We start from the raw sequence: 26,671 nt of genomic DNA on the forward strand, positions 1-26,671 counted from the left end.
CTACATCAGCAAGAGAATGGATCGATCTGGACATGAAAGTAAGACCAGCAAGTTTGGGTCAGGATTTGGGTTTTATTTTTTGTGAGGTTTGTATCCAGTTTCAGAACTCTAGTTGAATATTTGTTGGCTCTATATGGTATGAACTATTACTAACTTTTCAGTGTTTTTTCATAGAAAACATGTTCTGGATGTAGAATAACCTTAGGGTGCTACGTACAGTTAATAATTAGATAAAAATAAGATCTATGCTTGCAATGTCATATGCTTCGTTGGGGATCGCAATAGGACGGGTTGCGTTCAGGTCTGGTCAAGCCAGGCCAGGGTCAAAATCTTCTCATGACATATCTTACCCGTTTAACCTCATTTGGTAATAATTAGGTTAAAAAATGTAAATACTTAGTTGATCTATTTATTTTATATAAAATAATGTACTTGCTCCACCAATTTTTTAAAGTATTCGCTTATTAGTTATATATAATTAAAAAAATAGAAGATCATGGTCTTCTAGGGTCACAAACAACTGAATCAAATTAATTTCAAATATATCATTATAATTGAGATAGACTTAAAATTTAACTTATATGATATTTATAATTCTAGCTAAAAATTGACTTTGCATTTTGCAATTTTGTGAACCACCATGCCCATCACTCTATAACTTTTTTTAAGTTTTATAATAAACCAAAACATGGAAAAAATTTGGAGAACCATTAGCTATGTTGAAATTTGAGAGTCGGTCCGATTGGATCAACCTAGATGACCTATGAGGTTCAAGGGGGTTAAATCTAATTATATATTTGACTCATGTTCAGCTGGAACCGGTCAATGGAGAACCGCTCCTAGACCAATTTGTTGTAGGGAGGTTTGTGCCCATTGCAAATGCAAGTCAAATTTTGCCACCCCTTTCTTTTGTCATGCTAAAATGATTATTTATTAGTTCTAGGTCATGATATCTTAAAACTTGATTGTTTGTTTATAAATATTGAAAGATGAATTTTATAATAAATTGACAAGTCATAATGTGCATATTGTTAATAGATATAAAATATCTAGCCTGTCACACACACACACACATTAGTTTATTGATTGGGATCTATACAAATTGATACAGTAACCTTAGGGTTTTAACTCAATTATTTCTAGCAATCAAGTCACGTTACAAGGTTTCTGGTTATCATTTATAGCCCCATAGCTATTTATGTAGCTATTATTATGATTTTATGACATGAAATATTTACAATATGTATGATGTGAGAGCCTTAAAATGAATGTGTTTTCAGGTAGGATTCAATTGTGCGAATTAAGATCCTCTCCTCTAAAACAGTGTTTCAAATAAATATCATAAATTGTGGTAATTATACCCGTCTTCAATTAATAAATTATTTTGAGGCACCATGGTAAGTGAATTTATCAATTTAGGACTTAGAGTTGAAAAAAATTCCTAATGACAATTAACTGAATTCTTATTATTCAGTTTTTTCTCTGTTTTCTTCAGTGCATGCTATTATGACACACCCAACCAGAAAAAACTAGGAACAGAAGCTCTTCTTACGGGCATTTCCTTTACCTCTAATTTGTTCAAAGGAAGGGTAATCTTTGGAAATCTTAAAACTAAAATGGCTATAAGGACCCTATACCGATGATCAGAAGCTCATAGGGTTGCATCCATTATGAGGGTCACAGTGTTCGGAGGCTTGGTTTACAAGCAACGAACATTCTCTGCTTCCTCTCTGCCAAGATGATTGCGATAACACATGGTAGAGGGACCAACAGCACTCGCTTCTACTACAAGCTGAACCCTCCTCTTATCCAATCTCTGCCACCCCTTAAAGAATCGAAGAACCTTTAAAAGCGATTTGCCGACACATAGAGAAAGGACCTTGGCCACCCATGGATTTGTTTAGTTGGATTTCACTTTAAACTAGTGGTGATCCCTCGGGGGTGCAAGTGATTTGAGTAGATCTGGATCCAATTGGTCCCACACTGGACTCGGCTTCACCATGGTGTCGGATGTTGGCATTAAGAAACTTGGACAGGTGGATACCACTTAATTCTAAAATTTTAGGATTCAGGATGACACCATTGCGTCTGATTGTGGACTCGCAATATTTTTTTAGAGAAGTAAAGTCTGAATCCACAATATGGGATGGATCCAACTAAATCCTAAGATTTTAGCACTCAAAAATGTCACCTTTAAATGGATTGCAGTTTGATTCTCTTGTCTACATATATAGTTTGACACCATGGATGCCATAATACCCGGGCCATCCATCGAGCACGAATCTATCTCACGCTCAATGCCGAGCAGACATCGGATTCTCTCATGTAGGCCTGTCCCTGTTTTCGTCTTTAGAGTTCAGAGCTATCAATTATATATTTTTCCAGGCGCTTGATAGATATGCCTTTGGTCATCAACTTCTCATCGTTAGTCTTTTTAATCGGCGTATCTTGGAACGTGTTTTATTTGTTTGGTTGGGCTCCAAGCGGCCATCCCAAGTGCCACATAGCGCGCAGGCGTCACTGTAGCTAGGTTCGGTGCCTCCTGATAATGACATCCCCTCACATTCAAATGTTCAATCGATCCTACCATAATCGGTGGGGGTGTGATGTCATGCTCTCGAAAATGATTAAGACTAGCTAAACTAATCGTAATTTCATGCCAAGGTTATGAAATTGCAATTGCTGGTTTTGATTACCATAGCGGATAACCTTAATAAATAATCGTAATGTGATGAGTAACAATGATGCTTAATCTATTCATACATGTCGGCGATACACACCACATATGCTTTTTTTTTTAATGCATACAAATACCTAAGATCCACCTAGTAGACCCGGCAGATGCCATATGTATCTATTTCTCGCATTCAAGCTCATGTTATTTTATATGGCGTGGCTCTTATTAAAGCCGGCAATCGTTTGATTTGTTGAATGGTTTTAGAAGTTCCACGATCATCAATAAATTATCATTTCTTTTAAATAACGAAGAAATCAACGAATAATTGATGATTTTTTTTCAATAATTTAGAAAACGATCAACTCTTGCAGAACCCATAATCCACTCTCAGGTGCTATGCATCGTGGCAATACACGTGCCAGATATCTGAGTAGCTTAGTGCCAATATGCCAAATACCACCCGCTATCATGATATTTTAGTGAGATCCAATGCCCAAGATTAGCTTATAAGACTCGAGAATGATGAAGCGGATTAGATTCATCAAAAAGAAGCCAAACGGATTGTACTCATTCGAGAGAGAGAGAGAGAGAGAGAGAGAGAGAGAGGGAGGTTCTCCAAATTAACTTCAGTTGACTATTGTCGCTTCATTAGATTTGTTTAATCCCACTCAAAGCAAGGAAGCCAGCAAGCCAAAAGGACAAGGATCACATGGATGTTGTATAGTGGCATAAAGGCAAGACACCCACTCATGCCTCCTCATCCTTTAGAAAAAGGTATTAATTAATTAAGAGCTCCTGTGGGGTTAAAAGAGGAAGGTGTATGACTAAATGAGTAATGAATATTATTCATGGGGTCAGATTATCGCCGCTGCATGCCCTGCTAATGCTATGACTTGTCATTTTCTAAATCCAAAGCATAATAATAATACTTAATTGACCAAGAGAACTCCATAATTTCAAACTTCATCGTTCTAAGCAATGTCCCTGTGAGGCCCATTTAGTGTTGGAATATTTTTCATTGTCTGACGTCTTTATTTTATTATAATTTTGGAAAAGATTCAAATTCTTATGTTTTCATGGTTTTGAATAATTGCATATTGGATGATTTAATGACGCTCGATTTGTATTTAATGAAGTTTAATAGCTTATGGCCTAGCTGGGTTTGGTGAGTTTTGGACTCATGGACACACGTGCGCATGTGGTTGATATTTTTGCCACTAATCCTACTTAATTTGAATTTTAAAAGTTGAATTGATGCGTCAAGCATACTGATTTTTATTTCAAATTGTTGCTTCCATATTAAAGATTTTATTTTTGCATATGTAACCCCGGCATTATCAACTTTCATGAGGGGTCAACATAGATAGGTCTTTATTTTCTTCATGAAATGGTTGCTGAGGTTTTATGGAACCAAACGGTAGTGCTGATCGTAATCTTTGCACTTGCTATGCCAAAAATCGACTCTTCTTGCCCTTGCCGGCATTTTTTCCGGTGCTTAGCCTGGGCAATCACGTGCTATATGGCCTGCCACATAGTCTACTACCCAAGAATGCGACGAATAGCATCCGACGAAGTTGCACCAGGATGGATCTATTGAGACGGTTAAAGGAGACGATGATCATTTGGAGGGACCCCAAAAGCAATGACCTCGAGGAGGAAGTGTTTGAACTCAAGCTCAATGGTTTGCTTCACGGCCTCATTTGTGAGATTCGGATGAGCATCATCGAAAATATGATGAAGAGTAGGGTGGTGGTTTCATCTTCCTTCATGCAAATCCACCATCCAATCACCCCACCGATTGCTTTGAGATCTGTGCAGACAGATGAATGACAAAATTGTGTAGTTTTGAGATCTGTGCATTGGATGATCCAATTATGGATTCGTGCAAAGGAAGATGAATCTTCTTTCGCACCCTAGATGCCACCTCTATGGTGAACATGAAGGGAGTCCGCTGATGGGTTGATAGTCTAAATAATAGGAAGGCGATGGGATCTAAATACTTGTTCTACTGTATCTAACCCTTATATGGAGCAAAATGACCTTTATTAGCTATTATAAAAGAAACACCAGATGATTACGAAAAATCTATTTATGTATGACAACTGACTATATAGAACTTCTTTTATTTTTAGAACTAGATTGCCTATATTTTGCTTCTTTCATGTGGTTTTGAATTTTTAAATTTCTCAGACAATTTAACTAAAGAGACGGCTCTCCTTTTTGTATAAGCTTCAACAAATAGAATTTACAGTTTAACTCATGAATGACATAAAATGGCACTTGCTTAACCATTACACCATATCTGAGTTAATAACAGCCTTATATATGAATCAATAATTAATTATAATTTTTTGATCAGCAAGTAGTTTTAATGCACCATCAACTCTCATTTATTTGTTAATGGCATCATATGCTGCACGAAATGTATTGAGACATCAAACTAAATATGATAACAAATGAGAAATTTATATATAGAATTCATCGATATAGTTTCAGTTGGCACGTGAGATGCACGTGACATCCAACTAGTCTGGGCAGCAACTCATCTTCCAAGCTACATGACCTATTTACTTGACCATGCGATTGAGTGCATTCTGAATGCACAAGTTAATGTCAAATCATTCTGTTAGCTTAGCTGATGTACTTTTTATTGACATAAAAGGTATACTTGTTAGTGATTTTTTCCTTTCATAATATCTTATTCATCCGGCTATAGCCCGGCTCTTTGGGATCAACTTCACGCATCCTAATTTGCTGACCATTTTTTTATTCAAGATTGTCAAGCCGTTCATCATAATTGTAAGTTCTAAATAGTTATCAGTTACTGATTAAAGAGATCAGCAATTCGTTTCTTCTTCCTGAGTACAGTAAAAGTTCCAACATTACATTATAATGATTACGAAAATTCTCCCTAGTGATCACCTAGCTGTTCAATCCATCATTCAAGTCAAAATCCATGCTCAACCTTATTGCAAAATAAATTATATCTCCATAAATTACCCTTCCAGCAAGATCTACTAGCAGTTGACAAACACATCTTCTAGGTCCACACAGTAGTTCCTCTGCAATCACTGTAATTACTATTCTATTTCTTCAGTGCAGCCGTTCTGTTCGCTTGTGTATGATATTATGCCCAAGAAAAGCCAAAGCATCATCTATCAGTATAAATTAACAAGGGGGATACATCTATATCATAGATGGTAGATTCCCATCCATTGAGGAAGCTTCATTACCAAATCCACAGCAAATGCTGGCCAGGTCAACTAGGACTAACCCATAAAGAAATTACACCCTGCATTGCAGGCAAGGGTGGCAATGTTCAACAGCTTAACCCATTTAACTTATTTCAAGATACCGTAGATTAAGTTAGATTATTTATTTTATAAAATAAACAAGTTTGAACATGAAATTTGAGCCATTTAATAATAGATCGGATTTGGGTCTATAAATTTTTGATCTATTATATATTTGATCTTGTATTTTGTTCGGCTCGATCTAATGTAGCTATGCTTGCAGATAATTACAACTGTTTGTTTTTATAATTATATATTTAGGTAGGCGCTCGATCTATGGAGCCTATAGGGATGAATGGTGTATGATTTCCCCCTGCAAGGACAAGAACGTCGTTATTGTTTTCACACTTGACCACAGACCGAGATGCTTGAAAAGTCTTTGTCGCAAGAAATTATCGTTAATCAGCCCGAGGCAGTCAAATGCGAGTCCACCACCGTTTTGTATAAAGGATTCCCCCGTATACGGCGGGGTCGCCTCCACATGACTCCGGTCATGTATCAGCCGCACACCTGCTCCCAAGTACGGACGTCATCACGTGCGCTCGGATCGCGAGGCGCACGGATCATTCCCATCAGATCCCCGAACCCGCTTTTTCCCTGCGAACGTGTCGAATTCTCGCGCTCCTTTTACCGAAAAATTTCCGTTCGAAGGCCGTGAATATATTTCCACGTGGCACACGCCTAGCGATCCACGGACTCCATAAACCAAATTATCCCTGCGGTTCACAGAATACTCGCATTAAAAGCCCGGTTCACTGATTCTCGATCGAGCGAATCGGACGGCTGGGAAGGAGAAGTAAGTGACGAATTAGAATAAATTAAAAAAGTTCGGGAGATGGGATTTTAAGTCCGTGGTGGGCCTGGCGCGACGACGACCGCAACCAACCGATGGTCCCACGTGCAGAGGCGGCTACGCTCCGCACCTTAAAACGCGGGAAAAAGTCCCGGGTACGTCATGTAAAATTACAAAAATATCCTTAATCGAGTAATCAATTATCCGACACTACATTAGCTGGCATCACACGAGTATTATGTTTCCAATCTAGTCGACCGTTCGCCAGAATCTAATCTAGTTCAGCTACTAGATCTGATATCGACCGTCCATTCGATGAAATCCGGCATACACTAAAGAGAGATGGATCGGTGATAAATACGGAAGTAATTGGAAAAATATAGATTAGCAATATCTCCAAATCATGTTCCCAGGACAGCTAGACTGGGGTATTTTGGAAATTTAAGAGACGATAAGATTAAGGGGCTCGATCTTATTTCTTAAATACCCCTCCTCTCCCTTCTACCCAACCATTCGCCCGCTTTCCTTCTGGGTCTCATTTTCCACTCTTCCCCCGCTCCTCCTCCCTCCCCCCCCTCACTCTCTCGCTCTCCCTCCCCTTCCCGCCTAGATCCAGCAAATACCCTGGCTAAAACCCTAACCAGAGATTGATTTCTCCCGTACTTCGAAAGGTTTTGGGGGTTTTGTCCGCCAGAAAGAGAGCAAGGGGGGAAGGAGTCGGTCAAGAATTTCTTCGAGTATATCTCTGTTTGGTTCGAAGAATTTCGAAGCTTTTGGGAGAATAGGAACCCCTGGATTCGTTTCTGGTTCTTAACTTTTTCTTCGAATGATACCCGACTAGTGGAGCTTCGGATTTGGGAGTTCTCGCGATGAATCCGGCGGACGTCGCCCGGCGGCGGCTCGATATGGCCGGCGTGAAGTTCTCCGAGCACGTGGTGGCCAGGAGGAAGACGGTCCAGGCGGCGAAGGCCGACGGGAAGTCAAGAAAGCGGAGGGTCGTGAGGGTTTGCTTCACTGATGCGGATGCGACCGACTCGTCGTCGAGCGATGAAGAGATCGGCGGCCGGACCGCGCGGAGGAGAGTGAAGAGGCACGTCCTCGAGCTTCGGATGGAGGCCGCCGCGTCGGAGGCCGGCGCCGCCTCGGCGGGCGCGGCGCACCGACGGAGAGCGGCGGCGGTGGCGCCGAAGCCGGCGGAGAAGGCGCCGGAGCGAGCGGGGGAGCAGAAGAGGTTCCGCGGCGTGCGGCGGCGGCCGTGGGGCCGCTGGGCGGCGGAGATCCGAGACCCGACGCAGAGGAAGCGGGTGTGGCTCGGGACCTTCGACACGGCGGAGGAGGCCGCCACCGTGTACGACAACGCCGCCGTCCGGCTGAAAGGGGCCAAGGCTGTGACCAACTTCCCCGCCAAGAAGGCCTCGCTGGCCCCCGCGACCGAAGATTTGGCGGTGGCCGTGGAGGAGGCTCCGAGCAAGAGCGGCGGCAGCGGCGGCTCCTCCGACGACTCCCACCCGTCGCCGACGTCTGTGCTCCGGTACGGCGGCGAAGAAACGCCGTTCGACTGCCTCGGCGACGGCGGCGTAGATGCGTTCGGGTTCAGTTTCGAGCCGCCGTTATGTCTAACGGAGTTCTACTGGCCGCGACCGCGTTTCTTGGAAGTGGACTTCGGCGAGTTGGACGCCGACGATTTCTCCTAGAGCCAAGTTCGTTAAGATCTCGGCTCCATTTTTGCCTAAAATGACGATTTCACCTCCTCCTCCCATCCGACCCACCGGGGGCAAAATCGTCATCATGTAGCGTTGGATGCGTCGCGAGTTGTCCGAGCGTTACTGCGAGTTTTGTTAGCTAGAGCGAGTGGCGGGATTTTTTTACAGTTTGGTACTATCATTAATATTTTATTATAAAGGAAATCCTTCTAATTTAATGCGTGGCCTTTTCGTGTTAGACTGAAGTGATGACTCGTGAGAGTGGGAAAGGAGGGGCTTTCCGTAGCCCCCGCGCTTTGACGTGGAAAAGTTTGGGATGTCTGTTTTTCCATTTATACAATTTCGTACTTTTGGTGGCTTAGCAATGTAATCTCTGTCCGGAGCAGGTTAATGCAAGACGATAATAGTATCTGTGACGCTGGAAAAGCGTTGAAATTTTGATAGGCTCGTTTTGGGGCCGGTATTCTGAACGGTGGCTGTATGGAGGGCTAGCTGACACGTGTCAGGAGCTTTGCGTGGAATGGGGGTGGAAGATGTCAGCACGGGAGGTGGAGAGGGTGGCACAGGAGACGATCGATTCGAGGCGGTGTACGCCTCGTGGTCGGGTGGGTTGCATGGGACCCGCCGGGTTGGGGTGGCCTCCACATCATTCGAGCGTCGACATGGACGGCTGACAAGTGGAAATCGGATTGCATCGCCATACCCCGATGTTCTCATGAATCCATTACTTGGAAAGGATTAGTTCGCATGTTTGCATGTCATATTCCACCGGCCACCATCCTAAGAAAACGGGAAGACTGGACTACAATCAAAATATCTTGAAAATGTTACATCATGTTTAATTAAATTCTGATCCTGTTTAATTACGTAAATTCTGATAATCTTAAGGACATTAAGATAATTTCACAGTAGTGAAGAATTATTTTGATGGGCGTGACTCTTTATGGATGTAACCATCCGTAACGTTTGGTTCCTAAAGAAGACTATAAATAATCTATTAGACTCCTTCTCTAAACACGTATTAAGAGCTTTCTCTTTATAAGCTCCTTCGCTAATCTCTGTCCAGATCAGAGTTGTTTTCAATTGATTGCGCAAGTGCAAAAACACTTCAGGATGTAGCTCCACGGTCAATTTAAATGCTATCACGACCTAATATGAGTTGCAAGTTTGGGAAGCAGCATCCTAATGTAATTATAATTGTAATTCCACACACGACAACGCAATCTACCAGCTTTGGGAAGATATGAGATACCTTTACACACACTGGACTCCAGCAGCATGTCGTCGAGGTCATCAAGTAACGGACTTGCATGCTTTCCCACCCCTTCCGGCCCAACCCGTTGCACATGTTTTAAATCCGGTTCAAGCCTCCCAAAACATGCGTGATGTTCGTTTATTGCAACGGATATTATGCCATGACTCGTTCAAATCACCTTTTAGAATAAACGGGAAAGCCAACTCTCGTGTGAAACCATTTAACGGCACTAATGAAGAGCTGCTCCTCGGAGAAAAAAGTGGGAACGATTCCCCTCGCACTACGTGGTTAAAACTTTATGAAGCGGACGTGGCCACCACGGGTTTAAGGGATAAATGGTTGCTGACGTTTGTGCTGAGAGTGGGAGAGAGAGAGGGCGATTCAAGCACGCCTCTCCGGCGAACGAGATCGCCGCATCCAGCGGACAGCGGTCCGACACCAAAGATTCGGTGGGCCCATCATTCCCCGCCGGAAAATTGTCTCGTTACGCCGACCGTTCACCGCAAAGGACGCGAGGATGGCCGTAATACTCGAGCTCTCGCACACTACACGGGCCTTTTTTTTTTTTTCTCCTGAGGAAAGACGAGCTAATTTCTCTTTTGCCGACACGAAGGCAGCAAATCAGAGTCGTCCCAAAAATAAAGAACAAAAATGCTGCAGGACCCGACTTGTACCAAAGAGATCCCCTAGACCAATCACATACAAATAAAAGCTTCACAAGTAATGCACTACATGGCCATCCATGCATGCAGCTCATCACAGTTTTCAATTTTTTGATCTGATTCGTTGAACGCTAATCTCAATGTATTGCTATAGAAACAACCGGCTATAATTACCTGATGCACAGCCACGTGGCGCATATAAGGTATAATTTTTTGTGCTTTATGCCGCCGTCCGTCACACTAACCAACCACATCATGGCATATGTCATGCAGCCTTTTTTTTGTTTTAAGGGGGCACCCAAAGTTGCACCCCACATCAGATAAATAACAAGAGCGTGGTCTCCACATCCCCACTAAGATGGGTGATGAGTGATGGAGACAAATAAATAAGATTTTGAAGCCGGCTTCCAAATGGTTGAAAGTCTCACAAATCTATAGCATCCAATGAAATGAGAGTCAAATTGTTTTAATGGCCACCAACTTGCGACCAATGGCCTCATCTGAGATCAAAGATATCTTTTTAGATGCAGCTCGAATCGCTGATTAATATTAATAGAAGCATCAACTTGGGGGGGGCAACCACTCCTGGAAGAGTCGTTAGACCACGAGCGAATCGATCGAATCGCTGGAATCAACGAGATCTAAGATGACCGGGAAAAGTTAAAGCAACGTACCATAAAGTCAATTGAGATGAGGGCCCATGAATTCTGACAAAGAAGGGCCGTCGATGAGGTGGTCCTGACCGGCGGGCAGAAGGCAGCAGGCATGCTCCATCGGAACAGCCACCGCTCTCTCCAAGCAAGTCATGTGGATGGGGTCCAATGCACAGTTCTTCCCCTGCCCAAGAATTTCAGGAATTGATCATAGACTTTTGCTGAAAGGAAAATGCCCTATGGGAGCCGCAGCAGCAGCAGCAACCAGCCAGATTTAAGAGCTTGAAAGGAACTGGCAAAAGCCCAAGTGCACGAACTTCAATTTTTCCTGCTCTTGGAATGGTTCCATACATTGCAAGTTCTTTCTTGTACTTTAGTGCACAGATTGAAGAGTCTCTGCAAGTTTTTTTATTATACTGATACTTTTCCAAGGAACGAAAGTATGAAGTAGACAAATTCGAATCGACTTGGGTTGGTAGCGGTCTGAAGACTGGGTTCTACAGTAGTGAGTGAAAGTTTTATAAATGTAGCTACTTCTAGAAAACACTTGAGAACTTGCGATGTTTTAAAATAGCCAATATGGAAGCTGGATGTTTTGAATGTGGGGAGTAGGGCCGGCACTCAGCTGTGTTGATTAAATCTAAATTCCCAACAAGTAACTTGCTGCACCAGAAGCACATGACTTGCTTACTTCAATGCCTCCAGAAATCCACAGTGGATATCAAATTTGATGGCCTTTTTTCTCAGGTAATGAGATGACCAACTGACTGTCTCTCCACACTGTAAAGAGGCAGGCATGCACCCTTACCTGGACATTTTTCAATAGCTTTCCCCATTCAGAATGGCAGCACACGCAAAAGATGCAGGTGCAGCTAAGGAACATGCACTGGGAACATCAATAAGAGAGAACAGAAGGAAAATAGGAGGAAGCCAGAAAGGACTGGTAACTCAAACTATATCAAATTATGGTGAAGGAAGGAATAAATAATAAATGTATAGAACGAAATTATAGAAAGAATTGTCACTTCTAATCAATTGCAAAAACAAACGAAGATGACGTGCATCAAAGCAAAGTCCGACATTTGGAGGGATGTGGCTACTCCTCGATATTCGCCGACTCTTAAACGAATGTGCCACCTTTCGGGCTATCCATGTTTTCAGAGAGACCAATAGCACTGCGGATTGGGTGGCATCCTATGCGGTTCTTTACTCCGAAGATTTTATCTGGGAGAACTACGTCTTTGGTTTGTCTCTCTTACATTTTTTTCTGCTTTCTAACCAAAAGAGGAGAAAGTATGAAATAAGAGAGAGAGAGAGAGAGAGAGAGAGAGAGAGAGACCCAATCTTGTAACTATTAAAAGTTCACTGGGATGCCAATCCAGACAGAAGCACGTCCACAACTTTCTCTAGAAAGCCAAGTCCGAAAAGGCTAAGGTCACAAAAAATTCGCAACTTCACCCAGCTCATTAACACTGCATTAATACCAATCCATGCTTCGTTATAGTACCAAAGCTTTCTAGGATCGGGGAGTTGAGCTGACTGAAGATATGGCCCTTGACATGTAGTTAGGGAGAACTTCATTTATATGCCAAGGTACAATCGATCAAAACTTGAAATGGAGCAATAAGTACACAGGCAAGTTCCTCTCTATTATGTGAAGACCACTATCATGAATAACAAATGAACACATCCCATAACATGTTCCTTTTCATCCACTTCATGTACACATATGCATGGATGATTGTTATTTACCCAGCAGCAACGCCCTGCAAAACAAGAACCTTGTGGCATTTGGTGTTGATCCACTTCATGCCGGCATATATGTGAACGGTGGACCTTTCTCGCAGATAGAGCATTTGGAAAAGTGTTATTTCCAGCATAACAAGTAACACAAATCCAATTTTGCATAGGCCCCACCTGAGACATGTTATACTACATTCCACCATACAATCAAGTAGATGGAAGATTATAATTTTCCCTTCAACATTGTGTGAAAACATGACAATCCTCAAGCCTGCCAGCACAGTAGGTTAATGAAAAAGTATGGTCCCACCTAAATGACCCACCTAAAAACAAGACAAGTATTTATTTTGTACAAAAGATATTCAGAGACCCTGCAGAAAAATGAAGAAAGAGGATCGAAAACGATAATTGAAAGAGGTAGAATGAGAACACAACTAGCAAATGGTTATCCTGCGTAGAGCATAATCTGACGAAAAAGATGTGGGAGGGGAGATGTGCATGGGCAAATTGGGATCATATGAGTTCATTAAGTGTTTGCATTAAACCCAGGTTTGTGGGGTTTCATCATCACACAAGCAAGTGAAAGATAAGGTTCCTCATCAATAATATATGGCCCTTGTGTCTTTGCTGCAGGCCTTGGCTGCAAAGTTATGCAGCTTGATGGTCTTAAATCATTCAAGAATATTAGGCATTTTTCAGACTTTTGGGTGGGAGTCACCATGTGCGCACAGAGGTGTAGTGTTTGGAGAGATGCAGAGGTAGTTGAGCGGACAAAAGTGAAATCACAAGAAAGGGGGTATTGGGCGCACTGCTGTAAATGTCCACTGGACCAAAGGACAAGTTAGGTGAATGTATGCGTTCAGAAAAGATGGCAATGCAGGAAAAAAATTATGGGTTGGCAATCCAGAGAGCTTGATATTGGTATGGTGGGGAAGGCGATGTCGCTTAATTTGGAGCTGAGGTCTGCTCGAACTCAACAAACTGAAACTTATCAGGCTCAAACCTACCCCATGTAAAGGTGCTTTATGCCTGACACATAAACGAGTGATTAGTTTTAGAGATTTGGTAGTTCGAAATGCAACTTATGTGACACATGAAATGAAGCCTCAAAATCTGCTAAGAGATATCCTAAGAAGATTAGTCGCCATCTTGGACAATTTGCAAAAGAAAAAGAGTGGAAAAACAAAAGGGAAGAAAAAGACATAATTGACAGATCATCGGGAAAGTTCCAGTGGAAATATTCTTTAGGATGCGACCCCACAAGCAGTGTGTCAAACCACAGGAAAGTAGTTGTAAATACATATAATGATCAAATTCAGGTGGATATCTTCAGTTAAATGAGAATAGCAATTTCGTCCAAACCACATGCAATAAAAGCCCAAAATATACTCGACTTTGTAAAGCATATTTATTGTAAGTCATGAGAAATGACAGAATATTATTTCTCACTGGGAGAGTTCCTCACAAACCTTTATCAATAAGTAACTCTCTACAGTCAAAAATCAGATTTCAGAACACAACAATAGCTACCTTCCAAATCAAGTGGGCAACAAACTCATGGAATAACATTTCATTGAGCTTTGTCATGATGCAACCCAATCCAATCAGAATCTTATCCCTTATCAAACACCTTTGTCTCCATGCACATTGCGTAAGTTCAAAGAAATGGTATGTCGTGGAACCAAACTTGGCTAGAAACATGCACTCCGGGTGACCATTTACAGCCTAATTACAGAGAACGGGCTATGGTTTCATATATCAACCTACCATAAATGCATATGTTGCAGGTGCCGGTTTGCCTTCAACAGGACACCTAAGGGCGGCAGCATGCATTAATTTAGCACCAAAAGAAATAATGGCATTTTTCTGAACGACAAAACCATCCATGCCATTCCCTTTGCAAAAGCATAATAAAACGAAGAGATTTCCCACAAAGATATGAGCACCCTTGTTAATAATAGAATAGGCAACCTTGCTTCAGCAGCTGGAATCTTCTCCTTCAGATGGCACACCCACTCTCAGGTATGGTTCTGCCCGAGCTCAGCCATTCACTCACGGTCCCTCATGCTTCTCTCCCACTTTGTAGCAAGCATCAAATATTTTGCCACCAACTAAAAGATTCATTCTCATGAATAGTACACTAATTCTAATAATGAAATTTCCATTATAAATTATCTAGGCTCTTTTACAAAATTATTTAGTATACATTAATTGCCACAACCATGACAGGAGAAAAAATGTAGGGTAACTTACTGGAAGGAAGTGAAGAAGTCAATAGTATCTTTGAGTGCTCGAATAAAGACATCAATCTCTTTCTTGGTGTTGTAGTAGTAAAGGCTAGCACGTGCACTCGCACTAATACCCAAGGAACGGTGCAGCGGTTGGGCGCAATGATGTCCCGATCGAATAGCCACTCCGTGCTAAGAGAAATAGGTAGTTGACCATCAGAGAAATTATATAAGCAAATAGGTTTGACCAGAGTATCACATGATATTAGACAGGAATCTAATACGTTTTGATAAAATAGTTTGCAACGATTACTGCTAACAAATCACCAACAAATGCAGCCAAACAAAATTAAATTGGAAAACAAAATAACCTCCAACTTTTCTAGTTTACATTTTCAACATTCAACAATAGAATTTACACATATAAGCTGAACCTCAAGAGTTCAACAATATTTTTCCTCTTTTTTACCAAATTATGTGCTATCATATAACTTTTGGACATCTTTTATGCTTGAAATTTGACCTTCTCATAATTCTAAAGCAAAAGCACATACTAATTTTCATTATATGCTGACCATACCCATAAAGGAACCAAGGGTTAAACATTTAAATAATTGTTTAAACTGTATCAAGATAAAAACAGACTACAATACACACATCTAGGAGTAGAATATCTCAGAAAGACAACCTAGTGCAGTAAGTCTATTTGGCTATACATGGAAGGTGAAAATGTTAAGAAGTTTTTTCTTCATACATAATTGCAAGCCCTAAAAAGAAAAAACATAATTAATCAAAACCTAGGTTCGCTGTCTCGATATCGGACTCCGTATCAGTGTCACACTAGCACAATATCAATACGGCATGGTACGAAATTTTTTTGGCGTACTAGATACTGGTATCGAATCAGCATGGTACAATATGTCCCGTACAGCCTGATTCGAACCGGTACGGCATACCATGATCAAAACCTTCCCTAATTAACAAACCCACCCTAATTAGCCAAACCACATCTAAATCTATATACATAAAACCTAAGAACAAAACCTAATTAACCTAAGACCCTCTGATTTAACAAATCTAAACCATAACCTAATCAAAACCAAACCAAACAAGCTCAAACCTAGCTCAACCCAAGTAGCCAAGCCAAATTTTCTCAATCCAAGAACTAAGCCTACAAAGTAAATCCAACGACCCAACCCTAGTAAGCCCATCAACTCAAGCACAATATGGTGTAAGTATTCATTTTCAATTAAAATAATCCTTAGCCAATTGAATGTCACCAAATGTGAAGCCACCCAATAGCCACCTATGGTCAACCTACATGCCGCCGAAACTATTCCTACGATTATTGATACCCCGCTTCTTAGGCAGAAAAGGGAGGAAGCAAGTGAGAGCTTTTCATATCCAATACTTAAAAAAACTTAGCCATCCAATAGCTGGTAGACATCATGTCAAAGCCATAGAGTTGTCTAATCCTTCGCCACCCACCCTTGAGCATACTTTTCCAATTTCCAAACCAAATGTCACCAAATGTGAAGCCACCCAATAGCCACCTATGGTCAACCTACATGCCACCTAAACCATTCCTACGATTATTGATACCCCACTTCTTAGGCAGAAAAGGGGGGAAGCAAGTGAGAGCTTTTCATCTCCAATACTTAAAAAAACTTAGCCATCCAATAGCCGGTAGACATCATGTCAAAGCCATAGAGTTGTCTAATCCTTCGCCACCCACCCTTGAACATACTTTTCCAATTTCCAAACCCAATGTCACCGAATGTGAAGCCACCCAATAGCCACCTATGGTCAACCTACATGCCACCTAAACCATTCCTACGATTATTGATACCCCATTTCTTAGGCAGAAAAGTGGGGAAGCAAGTGAGAGCTTTTCATCTCCAATACCTAAAAAACTTAGCCATCCAATAGCTGGTAGACATCATGTCAAAGCCATAGAGTTGTCTAATCCTTCACCACCCACCCTTGAACATACTTTTCCAATTTCCAAACCCAGAACCTTAAAAACCAGCGTAGGCCCTACACCGTAACCATTTACTCCGCTAAAATTCCATACCTAATAAATTTCCTATCCAAACACATCCTTAGCCAACCCAAACTCAAGGCCTATCTACATGTATAAATATGAATACCCTACCCTATGCCAAGTTGGTTCCAGACTTGATACCAAGGAAAGAGGGGGAGACATTGAGGAGAAAAAGGCAGGTCCTTGGAAATATCCTCACATTTTCAGTTAATTCTTTCTATCTCCTTTTCCACTCTCACTTTCCAATGTCATATCTAATTTGATTTTATGTTTCATTTTTTTTGGTTTTCGTTGTCATCAAAAACCTTCAAGACCGTAATTAGCGAGTCATTGAGTGCTGAATACCTACCCACTGCACAATGAGGCTTGTACTCATTCTCTAGTCAATAGATTAGGAGCAACCTAATACCTACCCAATGCACAATTTGGCTCTTGATCACCCTCCAATCCATAGACTAGAGGACTTTTTTTCTTTTGTTCCTATTATTTCCCTCTCATCATCCACAGTGCCTTAACAATCTTCAATTGCCAGATAGCAACTCCATTTCTTCAACTTAAGACTTCCTCTTTAACCTAGTCAGCTACATTCGCTATAATCTACAGTCGATCACCATACCCCAAAGAAGGATGAACAAATACCAAAATAATTGATCCCAGATGAAAAAACTCTTTTTTATATTATGTAAAGCCACTAAAATCACCAATAGGTCACTTTAATCGGTTCAACGATGCAAAATCAATAGTAGGTATTTAAAATTAAGGATCGACATTCTCAGCCATGATCAACATTTAAAATTCTAACACTAAAAATCATATGCTTTAGAGGTCTCTTATTCATGGGTTAAGCGATCCAAAAAATAACTAATTTTATTGCCAAAATACAACATTCTTTGGAATATATTGCTTCAAGCACTCAAACCTATTGAATCTTAGTCCATACTTATTTTAAGAAGTGCAAATCATATTCAACATTTAAAGTCAGAACTTGTCTTATCATTCATCTTAGCTCAATAGCCACAATGCTACCCAAAGTTCACTATACTGATATCGGCTACCATATGGTTGGTACAGTACAGTTGATATAGTGTGCACATTATACCAACAACATAGCATTTTTTGATGTTCGGCCATATACCACCCAAAATTGGGTGAAACATGTTGGTACAAATGAGACTAGGAAGTAGTTTTGCTTGTTTTGGATCAATTTTGCTCATACCTAACCAACCTCAATACCATACTAGTACGGAATGCTTGGTATAGGTCAGTCTGGCAAATTTGAAGCTACTATCCATTTTGAGCCACCTGATGCATATATGAAAGAGCTTTCTAATCACATACTCCTTTTTTTTAAGCATTTCACTAGTTTTTATCATTATCAGCTATGTCAATTCTCAAATTAAAGTACCCATGACTGATATACTACATCATTGAAACTTTACTCCTACCAAGAATATAATTAACGATGGCAACTTTTTGACTCGACCCAGAACCTACCTGCCTAACTCAACCTGTCAGATTCACAGGTTGAGTATAGGTCCCAATCCTAACTAGCCAGCAAGTTGAGTCGGGTCATGTTTAGGTCAAAGGCCCCTCAACCTATCGGGTCATAAAGGGGAGTTATTTATATTGTACAATTTTTAAAAATATTTATATTATATTCATACTTATATATTTTAAAAATTTAGTCAATATATGAGCCATTGAACCATTGATCTGATGGCTTAAAACTAAAAGGAGAGACGAGTTCTAGCATAGATGGTCTACAACTATGAAAAAAACAATCTATCCATTTAATATAAAGCTCAAAACTAAATGAGTTGGGCCTTAAACAGGTCAGTAGGTTGGTTGTGGGCTGTCTATGGGTCAGGTTCGGTTCAGGCATTCCTAACCCATTGGTGGGTTAGATCAGATTTAGGACACGCCTTCCAGATCTTGATATATGAGGTCAACACAACCCAATGGATAGACTGCCAGCCCTAAATAAAGTAGCCTCCCTTCTATATATACATGTACATAGATAAAGATTTAGAGGGAAATCTTAGAAACTTAAGAATCTTCATATAAACAATAGTCATTTGAAACCAAATAAAGAAAGAACAAAGAACACTTTCTTATTAATCCAAAAGCATTATTTCTCTACCTGTTTATCAAGAATAGTAGCAATATCTGTTGGATGAATATTCTCGACATTAAATGAACAAAGAGCAGCACGATGGACAGTTTCTGAAGGAGCAGGACCATAGATGTGCACATTAGGTATAGAGAGGAGGCTATGATAAAGATAGTTTGCTAGCTCCTTCTGAAAAGGGTAGTAGACACATTTGTTAGTATTGAGGTAAATTTCGAAAGTAAATGCAAATTAACTAAAAAAAACTACAGTGAGAAACAACAGGGAATCAGCACCTCATGTATGAGCAAATAGTAGCAAAATATGCAGGCATCAAACAACTTTAAGGCATTATTCTACACTATACTTAAAAAAGCATTGGAGATCCCTTGCTTTTGTCAAATTTGTCCATGATTGGATATTATTCATAAACAAAACTTTATTACATGATAATAGTCGACATAAGTACTTTTGGAAACAAAAAACATGCATATACTTAAACTAAGCCCACACGCATCATCCTTTATCCAATGGGATCTCTCTAACGCCTTAAATCCCTCTCTCTCTATCCTAACTACTCTCCAACAAACTTATTTCCCCTCTATCTTTATCTCCCGCTCTAACAACTTTATCCACCTCCAATCTTTATCGTCCATTTTTGATTTTTTATTTTAGCTATTTAATATTGTTTATTATTTTTATCTAAGCTATGTTTCTACTAAACGTGCATTGCGCGCTCCCACATGCTAGTACTAATAAAACCAAAGATATATCCTGAATAATTCCAACAAGCTTCCCATGCTTTAGACTGCCCTTTACCATTTTTCCATGTACCTTTAAAGTCACCATCAAGGCAGCAATTTACCAGCACTTCACATGAGTATTCAACTAAAATATCTCTTTTAATTCAACTAGATCAAACAATGGACCATGGTGAATCCCCATTCAAAACAATTCTTGTAAACACCAAAAGACTCAAAAGCTGAAATATATTCTTAACATCCTACGTGCAACAAATCATTTTCATCAAAAAAAAATTCTGCATGTGTTTCAACAAGATATCTAATACATTTTATAACTAAGTATTTAACCCCTAGTCTAGGTGACTGCATGCAGACTAACTACATGAAGCTTACAATGTCAGCAGGAAGCTTACATCTATTTTAAATTTAATTAGCATATTTCCTAATCTTTCTCAGTATTTTTCTTTTGAGTAGTAATAATAAATTCAAACATTACAATAACAGATTCTTTACCAAAGGCTATGAAAGTTCTCCATGGCTCCCCTTCTACTGATTGCAACCACATTCTATTCCCCCAATTTTAGTTTTAAAGAAGTTCTAGTTTCGATACTCCAACAGTATCTCTATCCTTAGCTTTGCCGAACAGAATCTGAACTCCCCCACGCGTCGATCATATAAAAGAATGCAGGTGCAACTTGGCTGTCTTATTTTGTTAATCCAGTTGTCAAGGAGCTTAAAGTCGATTAACATAAAACTCCTTGCTCTATGACAGAGCATAGCTTAAGGATTTAATTTCCTCATAACTTGTTACTTGCAAACAATCTGCAAACCCTCCTTCCTCGAAAGCATTCATAACATACAGGATCACCATAAGGCTTCCTCACTTTAAAAACAAAAGCATATAACCCCCATGTAAACATCTGCTTATCCCGAGATTGTAAAGATATCAGCCTTCCAAGATCCTAGAGATTGGATATCACAATGAGAATTATCATTTGCTTCTAGAATAAAAGAGTGAAAACAGAAGTATGAATAAACTTGTAAAAGATGAGACTTTAAATTTGCTGATCAGGATATCTCATGGACTAAACTACCCCATCTTCTTCATTGAACAATCGCATGACAATATGTTGCCAAGAAAATTTTTAAAAAATAAACAGTAAAGCTAGTAAATTCATAGGCATTTTTGAGTAATGTATTTTTGTTGTTTCCAATGATCAATTGATTACCAACAACATAATCACATTAACAAATATTAAAAAAAATTGAAGACATAAACAAACAGAGTGCTTGGCAGCTTAGCACTTTTTCTTTAGGTGGTGGCAATTATAACCCATTACTTATGAAATTGTATGTGACAATGGAATTCTAACATCTGTTGAAGATATACCCATCCAAATTACCCTTAGAACATATCCATTAAGAAAATAATGCATTGCAATTGCAAGATCTTTATTTTCTAATAAGTAAACATTCTACACCTGATGACGCAAGGCTTTTTTTGTTGGGTTCCATTAACTGCATAAGTAAATCTACACTGTGCTGGTATAGCTCTATTTACACAACATCCAACTTGCCGTTCAGTTGAAACATAGAAAGAACAATAAACAAGGAACATAGAAAGAACAATAAACAAGGAACGGTGACCACCTCATAGTCATGGATCCTTTGCATGCCAATACCCGTCAAGTAGTCAATTGCTGCTCCCAATCCTATGGCTTCCCCAATTGCAGGAGTTCCAGCCTCAAATCTGCCGCATGCAAACAAGTGTTAGACCATAAAAAAGGCAGTCAAAATTGGCATGTAAAAACAGTTCATGACATATTCTCATGATGAAACAATATCAAGACTCTAATACAAGCAATCCAGTAGCTACGTGGTAGTGCAACCTAAGAGCAGAATTTTCCTATATCCATCAGTCATTGAGCGAGAAGCTTTTAATTTTACACTTGATAGCATCATTTTTCTCACAACATCCAAAAATGTACCATTGCGAGTTAACAAAAACCTACACAAGCACTTCTATTCCAACAATGTGGACCATCATGCCAGCCAAGATCACTTCATGAAACAACCAAAAATGCTCACAGGCTGATCAGTTCCAGTATAAATAATCAAGACAATATTCTGACTTTTTGGTTTTTCTTGGCAAAACCAAACTAAAAAGAAGCATATGCATATATTGTCTCAGCTTGTTTTGGAGAAAAACCACAATAGTTTCATTAACACAATATGAAACAAAATCACTTGAATTTCATGTAAGACATATATCACACTTTGATTGTGTCCAAAACATCATTTTAAACAAAATCACTTGAATTCCATCTAAATCTATAGCTCAAAATTCATATTTTAAAAAACCCTCCTTACATAAAGATACATGCTTTTAATGGAATGCAAGCGACTTTGTTTAAAATCACTTTATTTAACTCACGTTGATTTTTTTTAAAAAAAGAGGCAGAAACTTGAAGAGAACAGATATATATATCGATTATGAGAAGAGGATCCTGACCTGGAAGGAGGTTCAGCAAATGTAGAATAATCTTGAAACACATCAGCAATCATTTCACCACCACCTATCAAGGAAAATAGGAAAAAAGGTAAAAAGAAAGATATCATAATAATTACCAACAGTTATGAATGAATTATGTAACCATACCTAAAAATGGAGGCATTGCAGATAAGAGCTCACTTTTACCATACAAAAATCCCATGCCTGTAGGTCCACACATCTGATACATGCTTATTCTTTAGCTCAGTCACGTTAATCCTTCAAAGCTGAACTTTTAATGGTTCATTAAAATTCACTTGATTACCAACCCAAAGAGTCCAGAATAATACGAACCTTGTGTGATGACGCAACAAGAAAATCAGGATCGAGTTTCTGCACATCAACAACCATGTGCGGAACACTCTGACAAGCATCTACAAGAACTTTTGCCCCGACACTGTGTGCCCAGCCCACGATGTCTTCAATAGGCAGAACAGAACCTGAAAAACAAAGAAAGTGGATACAGAAAGAAGAGTACAACTAACTAAACTTATATAACATTGACATAAAGACATGCAGTTATACCAAATCCAAAGAAAAGGAAACTTATAACAGCTTAAATGATCATGCAGGCAAAAAGTGATGCCTAGTTGGAAGCCAAAAAAAAATATATATATATATATACAGGTTAGTTCATGAAGTCATTATTTTATTTCACATTCTTCTCGGCACTCAGGAAAGGTAGAAATATTGCTGAATCCAGATATTTTATTAATCTTCCCTGTGCTAGTGAAAATTTAGTTAGAAAAGTAAGCATGCTTCACCTATAAACAGGAGAAAAGTCCTTGGTTAGTTACAATTAATTGAGCATTTGTTATCTTGTTTAAAAACTAAAGATACCTCAATGAGTATATTCCCCACAGTTCTCGTGAAAATGTCTAGTGAACGTTCATTAGAGACTAGTTCCATTTGTGCACTTCCCACTAATTTAATTGGTCATGCCTTAGCCCTTAAAAGCCAATCCATACATATGAGACGAGGCTTGTTAGCTAACTTTAAGAAAGTATCCTATTATGTTCTCAGTTTTAAATTAGTTTAAAGTATCATTTTATTGATTTTTTTTTAAGCTGGTCCATCTAAGTTGATTATACGTGCAATTTTACATCGAGGATTGTGTCTTAATTTGATTCTTCCACTTATAACTTCTGACTTAGAAATATACAGTTCCCTGCATCAAACTCCACTTCCTCCTTACTCTGTTTAATTATAGGAGAGTACTAGAGGATGGCCCATCCTAGTTGCATGAGCTCGATTTTCCAAAGAAATAAGATAGGTCTATTAGCTTCTCTAGGCATTAAGTCAACAGCCCGAGATCACAGTGCAACCACCGATAATACATTCACAAACTGGCTCATAATGCTAGGCCATACGAAAGTATAAGTCTAGTTGGTTAAGGACAGGTAAGAAGGTTTCATATTGTTCTACTAAATAGTTTTGTAAGTATTAACTCTATACCTTGAGCAATAAAACCTATTCAATATAATTGTATTTTACTGAATATACATTTTCATGATGTTTTACAAATCAAACTAAATATAGTTTACATCTTGCAGAAAAAAAGGAAAAAAACATTTACAACATAAAAAATGTCTTCGATTAATTTTTCAACACATCTGCTTCCAGATTCCTAAATATATTCTCCAGTCATAGGGGTTCATATTCCCTGGCCTTACTCTTTATGATATCAAGAAAAATAACAAATCTAAGAATCATAAATTAAAATTATGAGCTGACTTAAGTACGGACCTACCAAGCATATTTGAGACATGATGGATGACAACAATCTTTGTCTTTACTGAAAGAAGCTCCTTAAGCTGCTCAATATCTGGAACTTCTTCCTTTGTCAACCCAACAAACTTCAGAGAAGCGCCAGTCTTTTGTGCAACAAGTTGCCAAGGAACTATAGCACTATGATGTTCCGCAATAGTAAGTAATATCTAAAAAAAATTAAGTAGACTGTCAAGGAAAGGGTGAAAGTAACTTTAAAAAGCAACGTACAAATGATTAACAACTTAAAACGTATTTAATGGACAATAAGTTTCTCAATAATAGACTGTTGGTAGGTAGAAATAAGTTCTACAGTAAAAAAATCACTAGATAAAAATCGCAGAGGATGATAGTTCAATTCTTAATTGGAATGTTGATCAAATGATCCGGTACAGAAAGGAGATTTCGTAGGAGTTATAATGAACCTAGGGCTGCTGACTTCAGTATGAAATATTAAGGATTTTTATAGAACCACAAGATGCATGATACCCCACATTATGGCTCAATCACATAAGATGTCCAAATCTCGAATTATAAGCCTTAAATATTTTTTTTTTAAAAAAAATGTAGAAAACACACCTCGTCTCCAGATCTTAAGTTTGAGAGGCCCCATGAATATGCTACCAAATTGATTGCTTCAGTAGCATTACGAGTAAATACAATCTCTTTGTGTTTTGATGCATTGATGAAGGCTGCAACTTTGTTTCTTGCTTGCTCATATGCATCTGTGGCCTCTGCACTAATCATAATAGCAAAAGTACGCATGTTAAACTGTGCTTTTATGCCTGCAAACATCAAGAAAATAGGTACAGCACCTCTGATTTGTCAAGCTAAATGCTAATTTTCTCTCCACTGACAGGTTAGAGATCACTTGATAAGCATACATCCATGAATGCATGTGTGCGTGAACTGCACATATACATAATATGTGCATGTGTAGTAGGTTATGTTGGTGAGAAGTGTTCGTCACAATTGAACTATGAAATCATCTAGAGGTGTCGCATCAAATCAGATTGCATGTTAGAAAATATTTATGAAGAAAATCATTATTTGCTATCATCAAGCAGGTAAAAGGATTCAAGTAAGAACAACACTGAGCTGCAATAAAAGCAGAAGAAATTCCTCACTACCTCAGAGAATGGATGGCACGGTGAACATTTGAATTATAGGACTCATAGTACTTGTTCAAAACCTTCAGAACAGCAGTCGGTTTTTGAGAAGTCGCAGCATTATCCAAGTAAACCAGATTAAACCCATTAACCTCCTAGAAAATCCAAGAAGCTTGCTATTTAATTCTTCCCAATATGAAAAATACAATTTCAAACTTTATATTCAGCCCATAAATTTACAAATAAAAGCAAAAATAAGTAATCAATCAAACAGTAGCAGGATCTAATTACAAAGTCTATGAGCAATTTGGCATTAAAATACGGGTAAAAGTTGTAGCATCCAACATCACCACGGAGAGTATACGAAAAGAGATATTTTTAAGCGATCAAAAATTCAAAAGATTCAACTAAATGAAAAGATTGCGATCACCAATTGATCAGGTATCAAATCAAATACCTGATGGAGGATGGGGAAATCCGGTCGGGTGAGATCGCCGAGAGAAGGGGAATCCAATTCTTCGGGGGGGAGGGCGACCGAGCGGGAGGACGAGGAGAGCCTCCGGAACTGATCGCCGGCTCGGATGCGATTAGGGCTAGGGTTAAAGATGGGCAGGACGTTTGAGAGAAGGGGATGGAGTCTGGGGCGAGAAAGAGGGGAGAGGAGCTTCGAGAGGGAGTGATGGGGAGGAGAGGCGGGGCAGTGGCAAAGAGAAGCCATCATCGGCTTTCGGATTACAGAGGGGGTCGGTGGGGCGGCCGGGGTTGCTACGGGCGATTGGCTTTTATAGGCAGCGCTCGTCACGTGTTTCCATGGGGCGGTGGGTCGTGCGTAAAAGGTTAGCATAGGATTTATCGTTGCGTGTCGGGCGATGCACGGTCGAGCATTAATTTTTGAGGTACAGCTCCGTCCTCATAGCTCTTCTCTCTTTTCTTATTAATATATATATATAATATATAATTTTTACATAAATATTCTTTTAAATTTAAATATGCATGAATATTCGTGGTATTTTTTTTACCTCCATAAAACACTATTTTCACATAAATACTCATCGGTTCTTCTAACACCGTTAATAAAAAACATATTTATTTTAATTAAAATAAAATAAAATTTTGAAATTACTTTTTTACCTTTCACTGCAATCACCTTATAAATATATATTTTTTGCACATCTATCTATAAAAAATATTTTAGCCATTTTAATTTGAAACCGTTAATTTTTTAACAATATTAGATGATGTAGGTACATATGCAAAAATAAGGATAAAAAAAAAGTAGAATAGCAAAATAAGTATTTTACGAGGGTGTATATATATATATATATATATGTATATATATATGT

The 26,671-nt window shown here is 39.3% G+C and overlaps 2 protein-coding genes across 2 annotated transcripts; one reads left to right on the forward strand and one right to left on the reverse strand.

The window, feature by feature from the left end:
- The first annotated feature begins 7,632 nt into the window (after nt 1-7,632).
- LOC103716679 (pathogenesis-related genes transcriptional activator PTI6-like) lies at nt 7,633-8,457 on the forward strand. Its single transcript, XM_008804777.4, has one exon. It carries the CDS (start codon nt 7,633-7,635, stop codon nt 8,455-8,457), a length of 825 nt encoding a protein of 274 aa, XP_008802999.1.
- A 6,434-nt stretch (nt 8,458-14,891) lies between these two features.
- LOC103716678 (cysteine desulfurase 1, chloroplastic) lies at nt 14,892-26,151 on the reverse strand. Its single transcript, XM_008804776.3, has 10 exons — nt 25,786-26,151; nt 25,350-25,483; nt 24,799-24,958; nt 24,203-24,389; nt 22,747-22,892; nt 22,561-22,633; nt 22,414-22,477; nt 21,552-21,651; nt 19,192-19,350; nt 14,892-15,199 (listed from the first exon to the last, which is right to left on the reverse strand). The coding sequence occupies exons 1-10, from the start codon at nt 26,047-26,049 to the stop codon at nt 15,029-15,031; spliced, it is 1,458 nt and encodes a 485-aa protein (XP_008802998.2). The 5' UTR covers nt 26,050-26,151; the 3' UTR covers nt 14,892-15,028.
- Nucleotides 26,152-26,671: the final 520 nt, after the last annotated feature.

Source organism: Phoenix dactylifera, chromosome 3 (assembly GCF_009389715.1).
Source record: "Phoenix dactylifera cultivar Barhee BC4 chromosome 3, palm_55x_up_171113_PBpolish2nd_filt_p, whole genome shotgun sequence".
Lineage (NCBI taxonomy): Eukaryota > Viridiplantae > Streptophyta > Magnoliopsida > Arecales > Arecaceae > Phoenix > Phoenix dactylifera.